Genomic DNA, 17199 nt, shown 5'->3' with positions numbered 1-17199 from the left:
ATAAATTATTGTTGCCTATAATTACCCTGTTGTGCTGTCAAATGCTAGATCTTATTCATTCTATCTAACTATATTTTTGTACCCATTAACCATCCCCATTCCCTCTCCCACTATCCATCCCAGCCTCCAGTAACCATCATTCTATTCACTATCTCCATGAGTTCAATTGTTTTAATTTATGTCTCCTACAAACAAGTGAGAACGTACAAAGTCTGGCTTTCTGTGCCTGGCTTATTTCATCTAACATAATTTCCTCCAGGTCCAAGCACGTTGTTGGAAGTGACAGGATCCTATTCCTTTTTATGGCTGACTAGTACTCCATTGTATATATGTGCCACATTTTCTTCATCCATTCATCTGTTCATGGATACTTAGGTTGCTTGCAAATCTCGGCTATTGTGAATAGTGCAATAAATATGGGAGTGCAGGTATCTCTTCGCTATACTGATTTCCTTTGAGTATATACCTAGCAGGATTGCTGGATCACGTGGTAGTTCTTAGTTTTGTGAGGAACTTCCATACTGTTCTCCACAGTGGCTGTACTAATTTACATTCCCACCAGCAGTGTACAAGGGTTCCCCCTTTTTTTTTTTAGACGGAGTTTCACTCTTGTTGCCCAGGCTGGAGTACAATGGCGCAATCTCGGCTCACTGCATCCTCCGCCTCCCAGGTTCAAGCAATTCTCCTGCCTCAGCCTTCCCAAGCAGCTAGGATTATAGGCATGCACCACCACACCCAGCTAATTTTGTATTTTTTTAGTAGAGAAGGGGTTTCTCCATGTTGGTCAGGCTGGTTTAGAACTCCCGACCTCAGGTGATCTGCCCACCTCGACCTCCCAAAGTGCTGGGATTACAGGCCGTGAGCCACCGTGCCCAGCCAAGGGGGGTTCCCTTTTCTTCATGTCCTCCCTAGCATCCATTAGTGCCTGCCTTTTGAATAGAAGCCATTTTAACTGGGGTGAGATGATATCTCATTGTAGTTTTGATGTGCATTTCTCTAACGATCAGTGATGCTGGGCACCTTTTCATATATCTGTTTGCCATTTGTATGTCTTCTTTTGAGAAATGCCTATTCAGATCTTATACATTTTAGGATTATTTTTTCTATTTCTGTCCATTTTTAAATTGGATTAGATTTTTTTCTATAGATTGTTTGAGCTTATATATTCTGGTTATTAATCTCTCATCAGATTGATAGTCTGCAAATATCTTCTCCCATTCTGTGGGTGGTCTCTTCACTTTGTTGATTGTTTCCTTTGCTGTACAGAAGCTTTTTAACTTGATGTGCTCTCATTTATCCATTTTTGCCTTGGCTGCCTGTGCTTTGGGGGTATTATTCAAGAAATCTTTGCCCAGATCAATTTCCTGGAGAGTTTTCCCAAAGTTCTTCTTCTAGTAGTTTCATGGTTTGAGGTCTTCAGTTCAAGTCTTTAGTCCATTTTGAATTGATTTTTGTAAACAGTGAGAGATAGGGGTCTAGCTTCATTCTTCTACATATGAATATTCAGTTTTCCTGGCATTATTTATTGAAGAGATTGTCCTTTCCCCCATGTATGTTCTTGGCACCTTTGTCAAAAATGAGTTCACTGTAGATGCATGGATTTACTTCTGGGTTCTCTATTCCATTCCATTAGTCTGTGTGTCTATTTTTATGCCAGTACTATGCTGTTTTGGTTACTACAGCTCTGTAGTATAATTTGAAGTTAGGTAATGTCATTCCTCCAGTTTTGTTCTTTTTGCTCAGGATGGCTTTAGCTATTCTGGGTCTTTTATGGTTCCATATAAATTTTAGTATTATTTTTTCTATTTCTGTGAGGAATGTCATTGGTATCTTAATAGGGATTACATTGAATCTGTAGAATGCTTTGGGTAGTATGAACATTTTAACAATATTAATTCTTCCAATCCATGAACATAGAATATCCATTTTTTGTGTGTCCTCTTCAATTTATTGCATCAATGTTTTATAGTTTTCACTGTAGGGATCATTCATTTCTTTTTCTTTCTTATTTTTTTCGAGACAAGGTTTCACTCTGTCACTCAGGCTGGAGTGCAGTGGCATGATCATGGCTTACTGCAGCCTTGACCTCCTGAGCTCAAGGATCCTCTCACTTCAGCCTCCTGAGTAGCTGGGACCATGGGTGCATGCCACCACACCCAGATAATTTTTGTATTTTTTGTGGAGACAGGGTTTCACCATGTTGCCCAGGCTGGTCTTGAACTCCTGGTCTCAAGAGACCCACTCACCTTGGACTCCCAAAGTGCTAGGATTACAGGCATAAGCCAGCGTGCCTGGCCATCTTTCATTTCTTTGATTAAGTTTATTCCTAAGAATTTTACTTGTAGCTATTGTAAATGGGAATACTCTCTTGATTTTTCAGATTGTTTGCTGTTGGCATAAAGAAATGCTACTGATTTTTGTATGTTGATTTGGTATACTGTAACTTTATTGGATTTATCAGTTCAAATAGTTGTTTGGTGGGGGTCTTTAGGTTTTTCCAAATATAAGATCCTATCATCTGGGCCAGACATGGTGGCTCACAACTGTAATCCCAGCATTTTGGGAGGCTGAGGCAGGAGGACTGCTTGAGGCCAGGAGTTTGAGACCAGCCTGGGCAACACAGTGAGACCCTATCTCTCCAAAAAGATTTTTAAGTTAGCCAGGAATGGTGGTACATCTCTACTAAAATAAAAAGTAATCAGGTATGGCGGTGCATGCCTGTAGTCCTAACTACTTGAGAGGCTGAGGTGGGAGGACTGCTTGAGCTCAAGAGGTCAAGGCTGCAGTAAGCTGTGAATGCACCATTGCACTCCAGCCTGGATGACAGAGTGAGACCTTCTCTCTTAAAAAAAAAAAAAAAAAAAAAAAAAAAGATGATATCACCAGCGGGGCGCAGTGACTCATGCCTGTAATCCCAGCATTTTGGGAGGCCGAGGTGAGTAGATCATTTGAAGTCAGGAGTTCAAGACTAGCCTGGCCAACATGGTGAAACCCTGTTTCTACTAAAAAAAACACAACAAAAATTAGCCAGGCTTTGTAGTGCAGGCAGTGTACTGTAATCCCAGCTACTTGGGAGGATGAGGCAGAGGAGAAGTCCCTGAACCCTCCAGCCTGGGCAACAGAGCGAGACTTCATCTCCAAAAACAAAACAAACAAACAAAAAAGATGATATCACCTGCAAACAAGGATAATTTGATTTCCTTTTCAATCTGGATGCACTTTCTTTCTCTTGTCTGCTCTAGCTAGGACTTCCAGTACTATTTTGAATAATAGTGGTGAAAGTGGGTATCCTTGTCCTGTTCTAGATTTTAGAGGGAAGGCTTCCAATTCTCCCGTTTGGTATGATACTAGCTGTGGGTCTGTTGTATAAGGCTTTTGTGTTAATGTTCCTCCTATACCCAGTTTTTTTGAGTTTTTTTTTTAAATCATGAAGGGATGTTGAATTTCATCAAATGCTTTTCAGCATCAATTGAAATCATATGGTTTTTGTCCTTCATTCTCTTGATATATCATACTGACTGGTTTGCATATGATGAACCATCTTTATATCCCAGAGATAAATCCCACTTGGTCATGATAAATTTGGTATGCTAGTATTTTTGTTGAGAATTTTTGTATCAATGTTTATCAGGGATACTGGTCTATAGTTTTCTTTTTTTTGATGTGTCTTTGTCTGGTTTTGGTATCAAGAAAATACTGGCCTCATTATAGAATGAGTTTGGAAATATTCCTCCCTCCTTTATTTTTTTGAACAGATTGAATAGGACTGGTATTGGTTCTTTAAGTGTTTAGTAAAATTCAGCAGTGAAGTCATTGGGTCCTGGGCTTTTGTTTGCTAGGAGACTTATGATTACACTTGATCTTAGCCAAAAGGCTGAGAAGTGATAGGAGACTTATTATTACAGCTTCAATCTCATTATTTGTTATTAGTCTGTTCAGGTTTCAGATTTGTTTATGGTTGCATTTTGGTAGGTTGTATGTGTCTAGGAATTTATCCAGTTCTAGGTTTTCCAATTTATTGGTATATAGTTGCTCATAGTAGCGTTTAATGATCCTTTGCATTTCTTGGTATTAGTTATGTCTCCTTTTTCACTTCTGATTTTATCTGGATCTTTTCTCTTTTTTTTCTTGGTCTGGCTAAAGGTTTGTCTATTTTGTTTATTTTTTCAAAAAAACAACTTTTCATTTCATTGATCTTTTGTATTTTTTTGGTCTGTCTGTTTCCATTTAACTTATTTCTGCTCTGACCTTTATTCTTTCTTTCCTTCTACTAATTTTGGGTTTGGTTTGCTCTTGCTTTTCTATGTTTCTGGCTGGCCTCACAGGACACAGACTACTAATTTTGGGTTTGGTTTGCTCTTGCTTTTCTATGTTTCTGGCTGGCCTCACAGGACACAGACTACTAATTTTGGGTTTCGTTTGCTCTTGCTTTCCTAGTTCTTTAAGATGCATCATTAGGTTATTTATTAGATGTTTTTCCACTTTTTGATGTAGGTGCTTATTCCTATAAACTCTCTTAGTACTGCTTTCATTGTATGACATAGGTTTTGATATGTTGTTTCCATTATCATTTGTTTCAAGAAATTTTAAAAATTTCCTTAATTTCTTCATTGACCCACTGGTCATTCAGGAGCATATTAATTTCCATGTGTTTGTATAGTTTCCAAAATTCCTTGTTATTGATTTCCAGTTTTATTTCACTGTGGTCAGAGAAAATACCTGATAGGATTTCAATTTTTTCTGAATTTTTTAAGACTTGTTTTGTGACTCGGGTCTGTCCTTGAGAATGATCCATATGTTGAGGAGAAGAATGTGCATTCTGCAGCAGCTGAATGAAATCTTTTGTAAATATCTATTAGGTCTATTTGGTCTCTAGGGCAGATTAAGTCCAATCTTTCTTTGTTGACTTTCTGTCTGGATGATCTGTCCAGTGCTGCAAGTGGGATGTTGAAATCTCTAGCTATTATTGTATGGAAATATATTTCTCTCTTTAGTTCTAATAACATCTGCTTTATATATCTGGGTGCTCCAGTGTTGGGTACATATATATTTATAAATGTGATATTCTCTTGCTGAATTGACCCCCTTTATCGTTATACAATGACCTTGTCTCTTTTTATCGTTTTTGTCTTGAAATCTATTTTGTCTAAGTATAAACTACTCCTGATAACTTTTGGTTTCAATTTGCATGCAATATCTTTTTCCATCTCTTTATTTTCCGTCTATGTGTGTCTTTGTAGGTGAAGTGTGCATCTTGTAGGCAACAGATCATTGGGTTTTGTTTTTTATCCATTGAGCCACTCTATGTCTTTTGACTAGAGAGTTTTTAGTTCATTTACATTCAATGTTATTATTGTTAAGTTAGGACTTAGTCCTGCCATTTTGTTATTTATTTTATGGTTTGGTGGTCTTCTCTTCCTTCCTTCTTGTCTTCTTTTGTGAAGGTGATTTTCTCTGGTAATATACTTTTTATTTTTTGTGTATCTTTTGTAGGTTTTTGATTTGAGGCTACCATGAGGCTTGCAACATTATTTATTTATTTGAGACAGGGTCTCGCTCTTGTAGCCCAGGCTGGAGTGCAATGGTGTGATCTCAGCTCACTGCAACCTCTGCCTCCCGGGTTCAAGTGATTCTCCTGCCTCCGCCTCCTGAGTAGCTGGGATTACAGGTGCTCACCTCCATGCCCGGCTAATTTTTGTATTATTAGTAGAGACAGGGTTTCACCATGTTGGCCAGGCTGGTCTTGAACTCCTGACCTCAGGTGAGCCACCTGCTTTTGCCTCCCAAAGTGCTGGGATTACAGACATCAGCCACTGTGCCTGGCCAATAATCCATTATTTTTAAACTAATGACAACTAAATATTGATTGCAAAAACCAACAAGCAGAGAAAATTAAGACAAACTTTAACGTCATCCCCTGCTGTTTCTTAACTTTGTTGTTTCTATTTATATCTTACACTATGTCTTGAAAAGTAGTTTTTTTAATAGATGCATCTTTTAGTCTTCTGCTGTTTATTTCAATGACTTCACACTAATCTTTTATCTATTTATTTTTTAACTTTTAATTTTTTTTTGTAGAGACAGTCTTGCTATATTGCCCAAGCTGGTCTCTAACTCCTGGCCTCAAGCAATCCTCCTGCCTTGGCCTCCCAAAGTGCTGGGATTACAGGTGTGAGCCACCATGCCTGGCTCACACTAATCTTTTACATTCTTATCCTTTTACTTTATTTAGGTATAGTTTGTTCTTCTTTACTAGCTTCTTAGGGTAGAGTATTAGGTCACTGATTCGAGACCTTTCTCCCTTTCTGATATACGCATTTGAAGCTGTACATTTCCCTCTAAGCATTGCCTTAGTGGCATCTAATAAATTTTGATGTTCATCAAAATTTTCAAGTTCGAAATATTTTTAAATTTGTCTTGTGATTTATTCTTTATGGTTTAGAAGTGCATTTAATTTCCAAATATTTGGGGTTTTATTTCTGGCAGGCATCTCTAATTTAATTCTGTTGTGGCCAGAGAACATACTTTGTATGAATTCAGTCTTTCAAAATTTGCCAGGCATGATGGAATGTGCCTGTAGTCCCAGGTACTCAGGAGACTGAGATTAGAGCACTGCTTGAGCCTAGGAGTTCAAGACCAGCCAGGGTAACATAGCAAGACTCCATCTCTTAAAAAAAATTTTTAAAGTTTAGTTTATTGAGATTTGTTTTTTGGCCTACCACAGGTCTATCCTGGAGAATGCTCCATGTGAGACCAAAGGAATGTCATTGTGTTGGTTAAGTAACTTGCTTAGACTGATTCTGTGACTCCTGTCTCCTCTACAATGTACAGCTGCTGATCTCTCTTGCTCAGTTTTTTCCCCCTTGTTCTTATTTTTAAGTCTAGCTTTCTAGTTTAAAATGTTCTTTCTAGGATTAAACATGTCTGCAGAGCTTAGTGTTCAGTCAATTACTGGTCAGAGACTGTGTTCAACACCTCTGATAGCTAGCAAGGCTTCCATTCTCTGCTGACAGATCCATGTGTGGGCTAGAGACATATTCAGAGTTCCAGCTGTTTTCAAGTGAGTCCTGGCTTTTACTTTCTTCTGGGTACTACTGGTCTCTTCAGTCCATGTGGACAGGCTCCATTGTCCAGGAACATGTGGGAGGCTTGGTCTCTGCTACACCATATGCACAGCCTCTGGTCAGCTTGGGATATGTAGAGAACTTACCAGTACCTCCCCACTCCCTTGGCTGTTTTACCTCATCAAACTCCCTCTTAAATCCCCGTGTAGTCCACTGGTCGATGGCTTCTCCTAAACAGGCTCACAACCTCAGGCTAGCAAAGCCACTGGCCCTTCCTGCCACTGAAATTGCCACTTTAATTCACAATACTCTAAATCAGAGTTTCTCAACCTCAGCACTACTGGCACTTTAGACCAGATAACTCTTTGTTTGGCGGGGGGAGGGTGGTCCCCTGAGCATTGTAGGATGTTTAGCAGCATCCTTGGTCTCTACCCACTAGATGCTATAACAATTTCCCCCACCACACCCCCACAGTTGTCACAACAAAAACATCCCAGGATTTGTCATCCCCATTTGAGAAACACTGGTCCAGGGTACATCAATCATAGTTTGGGAGAAGTCTTTTTTAGCCAAAAAAGATCATGCCATGACATATAATAACCAGAAATATACATACCATATTACAAAGTTCAAGAGGCATACATCTCCTAACCCCAGTGCATTACCTCTTTGTTCAAATGTGTACAAACCACAAAATACTCCCCACCTCTCACAGGAACAAAATAAAAATAACCAAATATCTATTGGCCAATAATCCTGACCAAGGATGAGCTGTGCCTGTAGTTCAGAAGATCTGGAATCATGTTGGGAAAATGAGACTAATGAAATAAACAGTACTTTTTCCAGAGCAATTATCATTTTTGAGATGAGACATAATCACAGACAGCAGTGGGTGAGGGCTGCTTGTCTCATACGGAATAAGCTAACAACCACTGTTTGCCATGCATGGTAGGCAAAATAATGGCCCCCAAGTTTCAATGTCCACATCATAATCCCCAGAACCTGTTAGTGTTTCAAGGCAAACGGGACTTTGCAGGTGTGATTAAGAATCTGGAGATAGGGGGATTATCCTGGGTCATCCAAGTGGGCCCAATGTAAATACAAGGGTCCTTAGAAGAGGGCGGCAGGAGAATCAGAGGAGATGTGAGGCTGGAAGCAGAGGCTGGAGTGATGTGGGGCCACCAGCCAATGAATACAGAAGGAATTCTAGAAGCTAGAAAAAGCAGAGAAACATTCTCAACTAGGGCCTTCAGAAGGAACAAGCTCTTGATTTTGGCACAGTGAGACCCAATTCAAACTTCTAACCTCCAGAACTGTAAAATAAAATAATAAATTTGTGTGTGTGTGTGTGACCAAGTCTCGCTCTGTCGCCCAGGCTAGAGTGCAGTGGGGCATCCTAGGTTCAAGCAATTCTCGTGCCTCAGCCTCCCAAGTAGCTGGGATTACAGTGCCACCTTGCCTGGCTAATTTTTGTATTTTTAGAGATGGGGTTTCACCATTTTAGCCAGGCTGGTCTTGAACTCCTGACCTCAAGTGATCTGCCCTCCTCAGCCTCCTAAAGTGCTGGGATTACAGGCGTGAGCCACTATGCCCGGCCCAAATTTATGTTATTTTCAGCCACTATGTTTGCAGTAATTTGCTACAGTAGCCACAGGAAAACACCACACCACCTCTGTATCACGTGAAGTTAGTCCAGTCTCCCAGACCAACTGGTTGCTGGCCACCAATTCTACCTTTACTTTCTAGGGAGGCCATATGGTGTGGCGGTGAAGCCTGGGTGCTGTAGGGTTGTGTTCAAAACAGTTACTTCTGTGTAACATGGACAAGTGATCTGACCTGTCTTGGACCGCCACCCTCAGGGAAGAAAGGGAGATAAGGGCACCCATCCAGTGCTGTGAGAACTCAGTGAAGCAATGCCATGCGAATGGCTTAGCACAGTGCCTGCTGCATGACACCTGCTCTTAGTCTCATCATCATGACCCTCTTGCCCATTTCTGTCTCCCCTCCTAGTGTGTCTATGGCGGAGTTCTGAGAGGAACTGGGAAGCAGGCCTTTGGTGCCGCTGTGAATGCCATCACATATTACATCATCGGCCTACCACTGGGCATCCTTCTGACCTTTGTGGTCAGAATGAGAATCATGGGTATGTGGTGTGAGGAAGTCGGGAGAGGCCTGGGTGGTCGTCGGACCTTGTTCCCATCATCACTTGTCTCCTCCAGGCCTCTGGCTGGGCATGCTGGCCTGTGTCTTCCTGGCAACTGCTGCCTTTGTTGCTTATACTGCCCGGCTGGACTGGAAGCTTGCTGCAGAGGAGGTAAGTGGGTCAGCTGACCCTGGCCACAAGACACACCCTGCACCTGACCCCAGCAGGTGGAGTGACTACTCAGCCAGAAATGCCCAGAGCACATGAGAACTTGGCAGCAGTGTGGTATAAGCTGCAGGTTTTTTTGTTTTTTTTTTTTTTTTTGAGACGGAGTCTCGCTCTGTCGCCCAGGCTGGAGTGCAGTGGCGCGATCTCAGCTCACTGCAAGCTCCGCCTCCTGGGTTCACGCCATTCTCCTGCCTCAGCCTCCCCAGTTGCTGGGACTACAGGCACCCACCACCACGCCCGGCTAATTTTTTGTATTTTTAGTAGAGACGGGGTTTCACCGTGTTAGCCAGGATGGTCTCCATCTCCTGACCTCGTGATCTGCCCACCTCAGCCTCCCAAAGTGCTGGGATTACAGGCGCGAGCCACCATGCCCAGCCTTAAAATGATACTTTCTAAAAGCCCCACGACTATGAATACATGCGTATATGCTGCTTCAGCTTGCAATGTTTTAAAAACAGAGAATGTGAGGCTAGCAGTGAAGGGGTGAACTGTTGAGCTGGCAAGTTGACCCAATTGAGTTCTTTCTCCTTTAGGCTAAGAAACACTCAGGCCAGCAGCAGCAGCAGCAGAGAGCAGAGAGCACTGCAACCAGATCTGGGCCTGAGAAAGCAGTCCTATCTTCAGGTAATACTGTCACCGCTGTTTCTACTTTGATACACATATAAATGTCAGTGGCATGTTGCTCTTGTCTGCCCTCTGTGCCTCATGCAATTGGAAACTGTACAAGCCCAAGCTATTTTTCTTCCCATTATTATGAAAATGATGTCCTAAGCACCAGGAAGACAACAACAACATCTATTGTCTAGCAGGCATGCAAGTACCAGGCCCCACACCAAGTCTTTGGCCTTGAGAGGCAACTAGATGTATGCCCATTTTCAGATGAGGAAGTGAGGCTGAAAGAACTTAGGTATTTCCTCCCTCATCCCACAACTTGTAAAGGCCAGACATAAGATCTGAGCATCAACCCATCAGATTCAAGAGCTCATGATCTCCCCCACTGAACTCTGCTCAAGACGGAAGGCCAACTTTTAACCTATGGGGAGCCTGGCTTGTCAGCCAGCCTGGCTTGACTCATTGGCTTTGGGAGGGCACCTGCTATCCACCTCTCTCCACCCCATCAGGCAGACAAACATCTCTCTGGTTTGTGCCCAATGTCCATGTTATGAAGTGATGGCCCCAGCTCTGCCCGAGGGCTGGTCCTGAGTGCTAGGTGTGTGTGCAAATGGCCCAAAGCTCATACAGATGATGTCTCCATGACCTCATCCATCCTGGGCTAATCCTTGATCAGACAGTAGTGAGCCAGCTAAAACTCTGGGAGCGTAAGTTGTCATGAGAGAATACGGTAAGACATGATTGTGTTTCCTACGTGCTTTTGAAGCCACAGATCATCACAGGGCCAAGTGCTGACAAGAACACTCCTCATTAGATCCTAGTAGTAAGCGTTATCTGCATGTGAAATTCACAGTTTAAGATGCTTTCCTGCATATCTCCTCCTCTGATCTTGCTTGTAAAGTAGATAAAGCAGGTATTTTTCTATTGTATAGGCATCATCCTTTGTGAGGTGTAACAAACACAGACAGGTGGTTAACCTAGGTTTCCCGATTCCAAGGCCAAAGCTCTCCCTCTGACCCCTGACCTGCTGAGTTTGCTCTTGTTTGCTTCCGCAGTGGCTACAGGCAGTTCCCCTGGCATTACCCTGACAACATATTCAAGGTCTGAGTGCCATGTGGACCTCTTCAGGACTCCAGAGGAGGCCCACACCCTTTCAGCTCCTACCAGCAGACTATCAGTAAAACAGCTGGTCATCCGCCGTGGGGCTGCTCTGGGGGCGGCATCAGCCACACTGATGGTGGGGCTCACGGTCAGGATCCTAGCCACCAGGCACTAGCAAAGAAGCTTGGAAAGAGAAAGCCAGGAGTGGCTGTCCCCAGTACGCAAACACACCATGGTCTGCCCTGCAAAAGCACCAATGGGGTCCAGTGCAGGTGGACACTTTGAACCACTCCTCAAAAAAAGAACTTTGGCTGATTCCTTGTGGTGACACTCAGAGGGGTCTGAACAGAGCAGACTTGATAATTCTGTTCTGGTCAAGCTGGAGTTTTCTTCTGTGACCTGGACTGCTCTACAGAAGACATCAGCCAACTGCACGAGTCAGAGTCCAGGGATTGCCACTATTATGAATAATGTAAATGGCTTCAAATGGGAGACTGCAGATAAAATCACAAAAACCACTGTTACATTAAAGATTACACATTTCCTAGGCACAGCCTGCTGCTCAAGTCTGTCACAAAGCCTCTGTGAAGCTCTGAGAAGGGGACCAGTGGGCCCTGTCCAGGCAACCCCTGTGTGCTCCCGGAAGATACAGGTGCTGTGAGACCCTGACCAGGGCGGTGGCTGTCCATACACTCTTCTTCCCCTTTTCTCCAGTTCTTTCATTCCATCAGCATTTTCACTTATCACAGACTTTGAGAAATACTTGTTCTTACTGTACTTTTTCTTCTAGTAGTGACATGATATAAATAAGGGCACAAAACAAGTAGGAACAGAGCACAGCAAAGTCATCACAGAAGCAATTCAAGACTCTATGCCACTGTTTGCCCAAGTGTGGTCCACAGTTAACAGGTATTAAGGTAAATGGCTCCGCGGTCAAGGAAGTCTGGGAGCTGCACACACTAGCACTTCAGAGGTTCCGAAGGACCTGGGTCCTTTAGTTTGCTGATGTGCTTTACAAGCCAGTGGTATACAGGACTGGTGGCAGGACCATTTTTTTGTGTAAAATCTTGCGGGATTAGTGTTCTACGAATATGCTTACAGAAACAGTTGTTCTAGATCAGCAACTGGGGGTAGGAGGATGCCACTGGAAAAACCTATTTACTATAGCTACTAACCACCACCCCCAACACACACAGCAGAACATAAAGTTTGAGAAAATCTTCTCAGCTAAGAATTTTAAAATGAGAAAAAAAAAGTTGACAAATACCATCTATGATAAAGACATAAAAGGATTTATAGTTGGGGAGAATTTATGACCAAATGATTGTCTCCAATAGGGTATATCTGAGGTTCCACACCAGGAGCGTCATTAAAATTGATGCCAATTTTATGAAATATGTTCATTTTGAAGCAGATATGTATTAGTAGACAAGCCAATAATTTAAACATACTCAATGAAAATTCCATAGTGCAATTTTATCTAAGGTATTTTATGATTACTCTCTTAGAGCCACAGTTTTAAGCAGCTTTTTCCTAAACTAGGCTCGTTATTAATTTTCAACACTTCATACTATGATGAAGACATCACATACTTTAGACAGTCTTAATAGAACAAATTATTCAACAAAGTTGATTATACGTTCTATAAAGTAAATCACATTCTCTCATTGAGTGAGCTGAGTCTTTTTGAGTGTGGGGACAGAGTCCCTACAGTCAGGAGCTCCAAGGCATAGAATTGCCTGCCCTGCCCTATCCAGCAGGTAACGCTGCGTTTCACAGGCCTCTTCTTCAGCATTGCCCACTCAGCAGAGTACCTCAGGTTGTGACCATGAACGACTGATGAGAGTAACTTCTGACTTGCCCAGGGGATCCTCTTGCCATCAATTCCCTTCAGTATGACCAACTGCAGTGGCTTACTCGCTTCTTGTCCAGACCATCCACCATCTGTCTGCCCCATGACGCTCTCAAACCCCAAAGTCCTAATATCCAAGGCCTCTTTGTCTGTGAGAGGAAATGGTTCCCTCACTTTAAGTTCTGTAGGCTAATCAGAAAGGGATCTCTCTATAGTTTCAAAAAGTGAAATTTTACTTGCACTACAGAAATAAGAAACTTTCAGATTTGTCCCTGAAGACCTACTAACCTGCAACTTTAGGGTCCTGAGAGAGGATTAGTATGTTTATAAGTACTTTTATTACAGTATTTTTTATTTGTTTCGGAGACAGGGTCTTGCTCTGTTGCCCAAGCTGAAGTGCAGTGGTGCAATCACAGCCTGCTGCAGCCTTGGCCTCGCAGGCTCAATCGATCCTCCTGCTTCAGCCTCCTGAGCAGCTGGGAACACAGGCTCATGCCACCACATCTAGCTAATTTTTATTTTTTGATAGAGATGAGGTCTCACTATGTTGTCCAGGCTGGTCTCAAATTCCTGGACTCAAGCAATCCTCCCGCCTCGGCCTCCCAAAGTGCTGGGATTACAGGCATGAGCCACCATGCCCAGCTACAGTATTTTTTAAATGCCAGTTAGGTTTTATAAGATGTAGAATTCTATAACTCCAACACAAGAATGACAGGTGATGCTTGCATGACTTTGGCAACTAACTTCCAGGAAGCCCTAGGATTTACAAGATGCTTTGAGTGACATTAGTCACAGGAGACTGTTGCAACTAAACAGAACATAGGATGACAAGGAATGAATGAGGAAGAATGAAGACCACTGGTGAGATGGCACTTCTGACCAGGGGCCTACTCCTGGAGGTCAAGTCCTTGAGTCCCATTGGAGGAGGAGTAACCCCTCCCTCCCCCACATAGAGTTTTAGTGCCTGAAACCTCACAGGGAACCAAGATCTAACCTCACCTCTCTGGACTACAGAGGACTGCTGGTAGCCCTGGGAAGTACCAAGCTCTTCAAAGCTTCACACAGTGATGGTGGCAGCAGGGGCAGGAAGTGGGCAGTGCCATTAACTGGAGTGAAGGATTCACTGAGGTCCTGAGACTCCCTTACAACCCCTTCAAAGTTTGTATTTAGTCTAATACATTCTCCTCTCCTAGCTCAAAGCTCAAAGATTTAGATAAGCACAATTTAAGATAGGTTCCCTGAATGCCCTATTAGGTAATGTTGGGATGTGGTTGAAATGGCAACTTTTATTAATGATAAATGGCAATGACTTTTAAGTTTGATCACAGAATGTTTGCATATTTTCTTACTATTTTTGGTATGATTTAAAAATTATTGGTTCATTAACCATTTAAAAGAGGAATAATTCAGTAGAGGCACTAGGAGGTTGAACAGGATCATTCTTCAGTAATATTCAGCCTGGAGAGAGGAAAAAGGGACTCAGTTTACTCAGCTGCTTTAAAAACCTACCCACAACCAGCCTTGCAACACAAGCTCAGCACTGGGACTCAGACACCTCCTGTCTGAAGAGACTCTACATGCACTGTACAAAAAAGGACTACATATCCCTAGGAAGCCTAGGGAGCATGGTTTAGGCTAAAGGATTATGCCCTTCCTCAAAAAACAACAATAACAATAACAGCGAGACAACGTGATAATGGAGGCTATATTCTGTCCACTGTCAACTAGCTAATGTCAGAGTAGAGACAGAAGATGAGAGTACTAACTTATTATCCTAGCATTTTCAGTAGGAAGCTGAAGTCTCTACGTGGAATTCAAAAACTGGTAAACAATTTTGTTTCTAAAATTCAAAAGTAGTACTGAATTTAATCCTTCCTATCGAAGACTGAGGAAGGGCTGCTGCAATCTCAAGGTTCAAATGTCATATTTAGTTGTCAAAGCCCTAATGAAATTAATCAACATTATATGTTTCTCAACCTTTTAAAACCCACATCTCCCACAATGCCTTCTGTAGCTTATAAGCTTTATTGGAACTTTACTTTGTGTACAGTACTTATGCTCTAAATCCCTTCTAATTCTAATAAGGTAATTAATAAAATAAAATCCAAGAGTGTAACAAAATAAGGAAACTATTAAGTACATAAAAGCCATTTCAGAAAAATGTAATTACAATAAATAGACTCTTCAGGTAAATATACAGTGCAGATTCAAAGTCATTTATTTAAAATAAGAGGTAATTTGATAAAAAGAGGATTAAAAGCTCATAAAGGAGCAGAAAAGCAGCAAAGTGGAAAAGAAAACCAAATCTCTACCTAGTTCCAGATTGAATCCAAAGAAATATTAACAACTATTAGTAATGAGAATTGAGCGGGAGGGTTGAAAGTAGCCTGGGGAATCACTGACACCTACTCCCTCACCCTGTAGATGAGCAAGCTGAGACCCAAGGAAGAGTTCAGAAAAGGCCTTGCCCAAGGTCATTGAGCCAGGAATCAAACCACATTTTTTTGTTTCTGCTAAAGGTTTTATATATTGCTGCTTCTCTAGACCCTCACAGAGAAACATGCCTGCCAAACCGTTTGGGAACTCGAACCTGCCTGGCACACTGCACTGCACCTGAGGGAGGCTTCTTGGGGGTTTGGTAAGATTGGAGAATGCAGACTCAGCCTGGGCCTCCATATTTTCCATGAGGCTAAAATATTCTATCCTAACCAAGACGCATTATCAAACTGAGGAACTGAGGTCTTGGGAAAAGAACAAAAGAGACAGATATTGACCAGAGACCCAAGTAAGCTTCCGATCACACCTCCAGCCTCAGGAAGGCAAAGAAAGTAGCCCCTAAATTGTATACTACACCTTGATTTCACGACATTTGCTGCCATGAATTCCAAAGTCAAACCTTTTTTTAAAAATGAAAACAAATCAAAACTACTTAGTGATTTAAAAAACATATTCTTAAATTATGACATAAAGAGTTCAGTGCCTAGATGGCGACAAGTCCGAATTAGTCAGCTGGCACTTCCCCCAGGAGAGCTGAGTAGAAGGGGAAGAGAAATGAGGCTCACACTCGGCTGCCCTTTTCCAAGAAATGATGTATGCTTCACCCGGACGCAGCTAAGCCATTGCCTCTGCACATTTCTCTTAGATTCCTAGCAAGTCACTTCACCCTTTTAAAATTGTGGATAAGTGGAGTTTTAACACCCTGATACTCTGGGCCCAGGTCCAAAATGTCTAGAGATAAGTAAGTTAAACATTCTTTTTTCTTTCTTTTTTTTTGGAGACGGAGTCTTGCTCTGTCGCCCAGGGTGGAGTGCAGTGGCACAATCTTGGCTCACTGCAACCTCTGCCTCCCAGGTTAAAGCAATTCTCCTGCCTCAGCCTCCCTGGTAGCTGGGACTACACAGGCACGTACCACCACACCCAGCTAACGTTTGTATTTTTAGTACAGATGGGGTTTCACCATGTCGGCCAGGCTGTTCTCGAACTCCTGAACTCAGGCAATCCACCTGCCTTGGCCTCCCAAAGTGCTACGATTACAGGCATGAGCCACTGCGCCCGGCCCATTCTTTTTTCGATAACCCTTAAGCCTCCAACTGTGGCAAAAACAAAACAAAACAAAACAAAAACAAACAAACAAAAAAACAAACCAAAAAACCCTAGAAAACATACCCCAACTTGGCCCACCTTACATATAGAAAGAAAACAAAAAGTTCCTACCTCACTCTTAACAGACAGGGCTGGGTTTTGAAATCTGGTGTTCATCTCTGCTTACTGGACCAACGCAGTCTGTGAACTACCAGAAAAATCAACAGGGCCTTTCTCCTCAGCACAGCTTGGTATTTCTGAGAAAACCCAAATGATTTCAAATGCAACTGGTATCTCCAATTCCACTAAGGTTGGGATACTGTAAGACAAGCCAAATCCCTTTCAATTTTTTTTTTTTTTTTTTTTTTGAGATGGAGTCTCGCTCTGTTGCCCAGGCTGGAGTGCAGTGGCGCGATCTTGGCTCACTGCAACCTCCGCCTCCCGGGTTCAAGTGATTCTCCTCCCTCAGCCTCCCGAGTAGCTGGGACTACAGGTGCGTGCCACCATGCCCGGCTAATTTTTGTATTTTTAGTAGAGACAGGGTTTCACCATATTGGTCAGGCTGGTCTTGAACTCCTGACCTCGTGATTCCCCTGCCTCAGCCTCCTGAAGTGCTA

The 17199-nt window shown here is 42.4% G+C and overlaps 2 protein-coding genes across 7 annotated transcripts in view; one reads left to right on the top strand and one right to left on the bottom strand.

Annotated features, from left to right (window-relative positions):
- The window catches only part of SLC47A2 (solute carrier family 47 member 2), a 36512-nt gene extending 24817 nt beyond the window's left edge, over nucleotides 1-11695 (top strand). For all 3 annotated transcript variants that reach the window (XM_054458458.2, XM_054458461.2, XM_054458460.2), the window contains 4 exons: nucleotides 9075-9207; nucleotides 9284-9378; nucleotides 9969-10059; nucleotides 11103-11695. In XM_054458458.2, the coding sequence (XP_054314433.1) occupies nucleotides 9075-9207; nucleotides 9284-9378; nucleotides 9969-10059; nucleotides 11103-11323 (540 nt within the window). In that variant the 3' untranslated portion in view covers nucleotides 11324-11695. The remainder of the gene's footprint in view (nucleotides 1-9074; nucleotides 9208-9283; nucleotides 9379-9968; nucleotides 10060-11102) is intronic.
- A 908-nt stretch (nucleotides 11696-12603) lies between these two features.
- The window catches only part of ALDH3A2 (aldehyde dehydrogenase 3 family member A2), a 29266-nt gene continuing 24670 nt past the window's right edge, over nucleotides 12604-17199 (bottom strand). For 2 of the 4 annotated variants that reach the window (XM_054458466.2, XM_063656235.1), the window contains 2 exons: nucleotides 16715-16839; nucleotides 14267-14458 (listed from right to left, as the gene is read on the bottom strand). In XM_054458466.2, the coding sequence (XP_054314441.2) occupies nucleotides 16756-16839 (84 nt within the window). In that variant the 3' untranslated portion in view covers nucleotides 14267-14458; nucleotides 16715-16755. Of the gene's footprint in view, nucleotides 14459-16714; nucleotides 16840-17199 lie in introns of all 4 variants that reach the window. The other 2 variants (XM_054458467.2, XM_063656234.1) reach the window with 2 other exon arrangements.

This window comes from Pongo pygmaeus, chromosome 19 (genome assembly GCF_028885625.2).
Source record: "Pongo pygmaeus isolate AG05252 chromosome 19, NHGRI_mPonPyg2-v2.0_pri, whole genome shotgun sequence".
Taxonomy (NCBI): Eukaryota; Metazoa; Chordata; class Mammalia; order Primates; family Hominidae; genus Pongo; species Pongo pygmaeus.
Note: the sequence above shows the minus strand (reverse complement) of the source record. Positions and strands in the feature narration are given on the sequence as shown.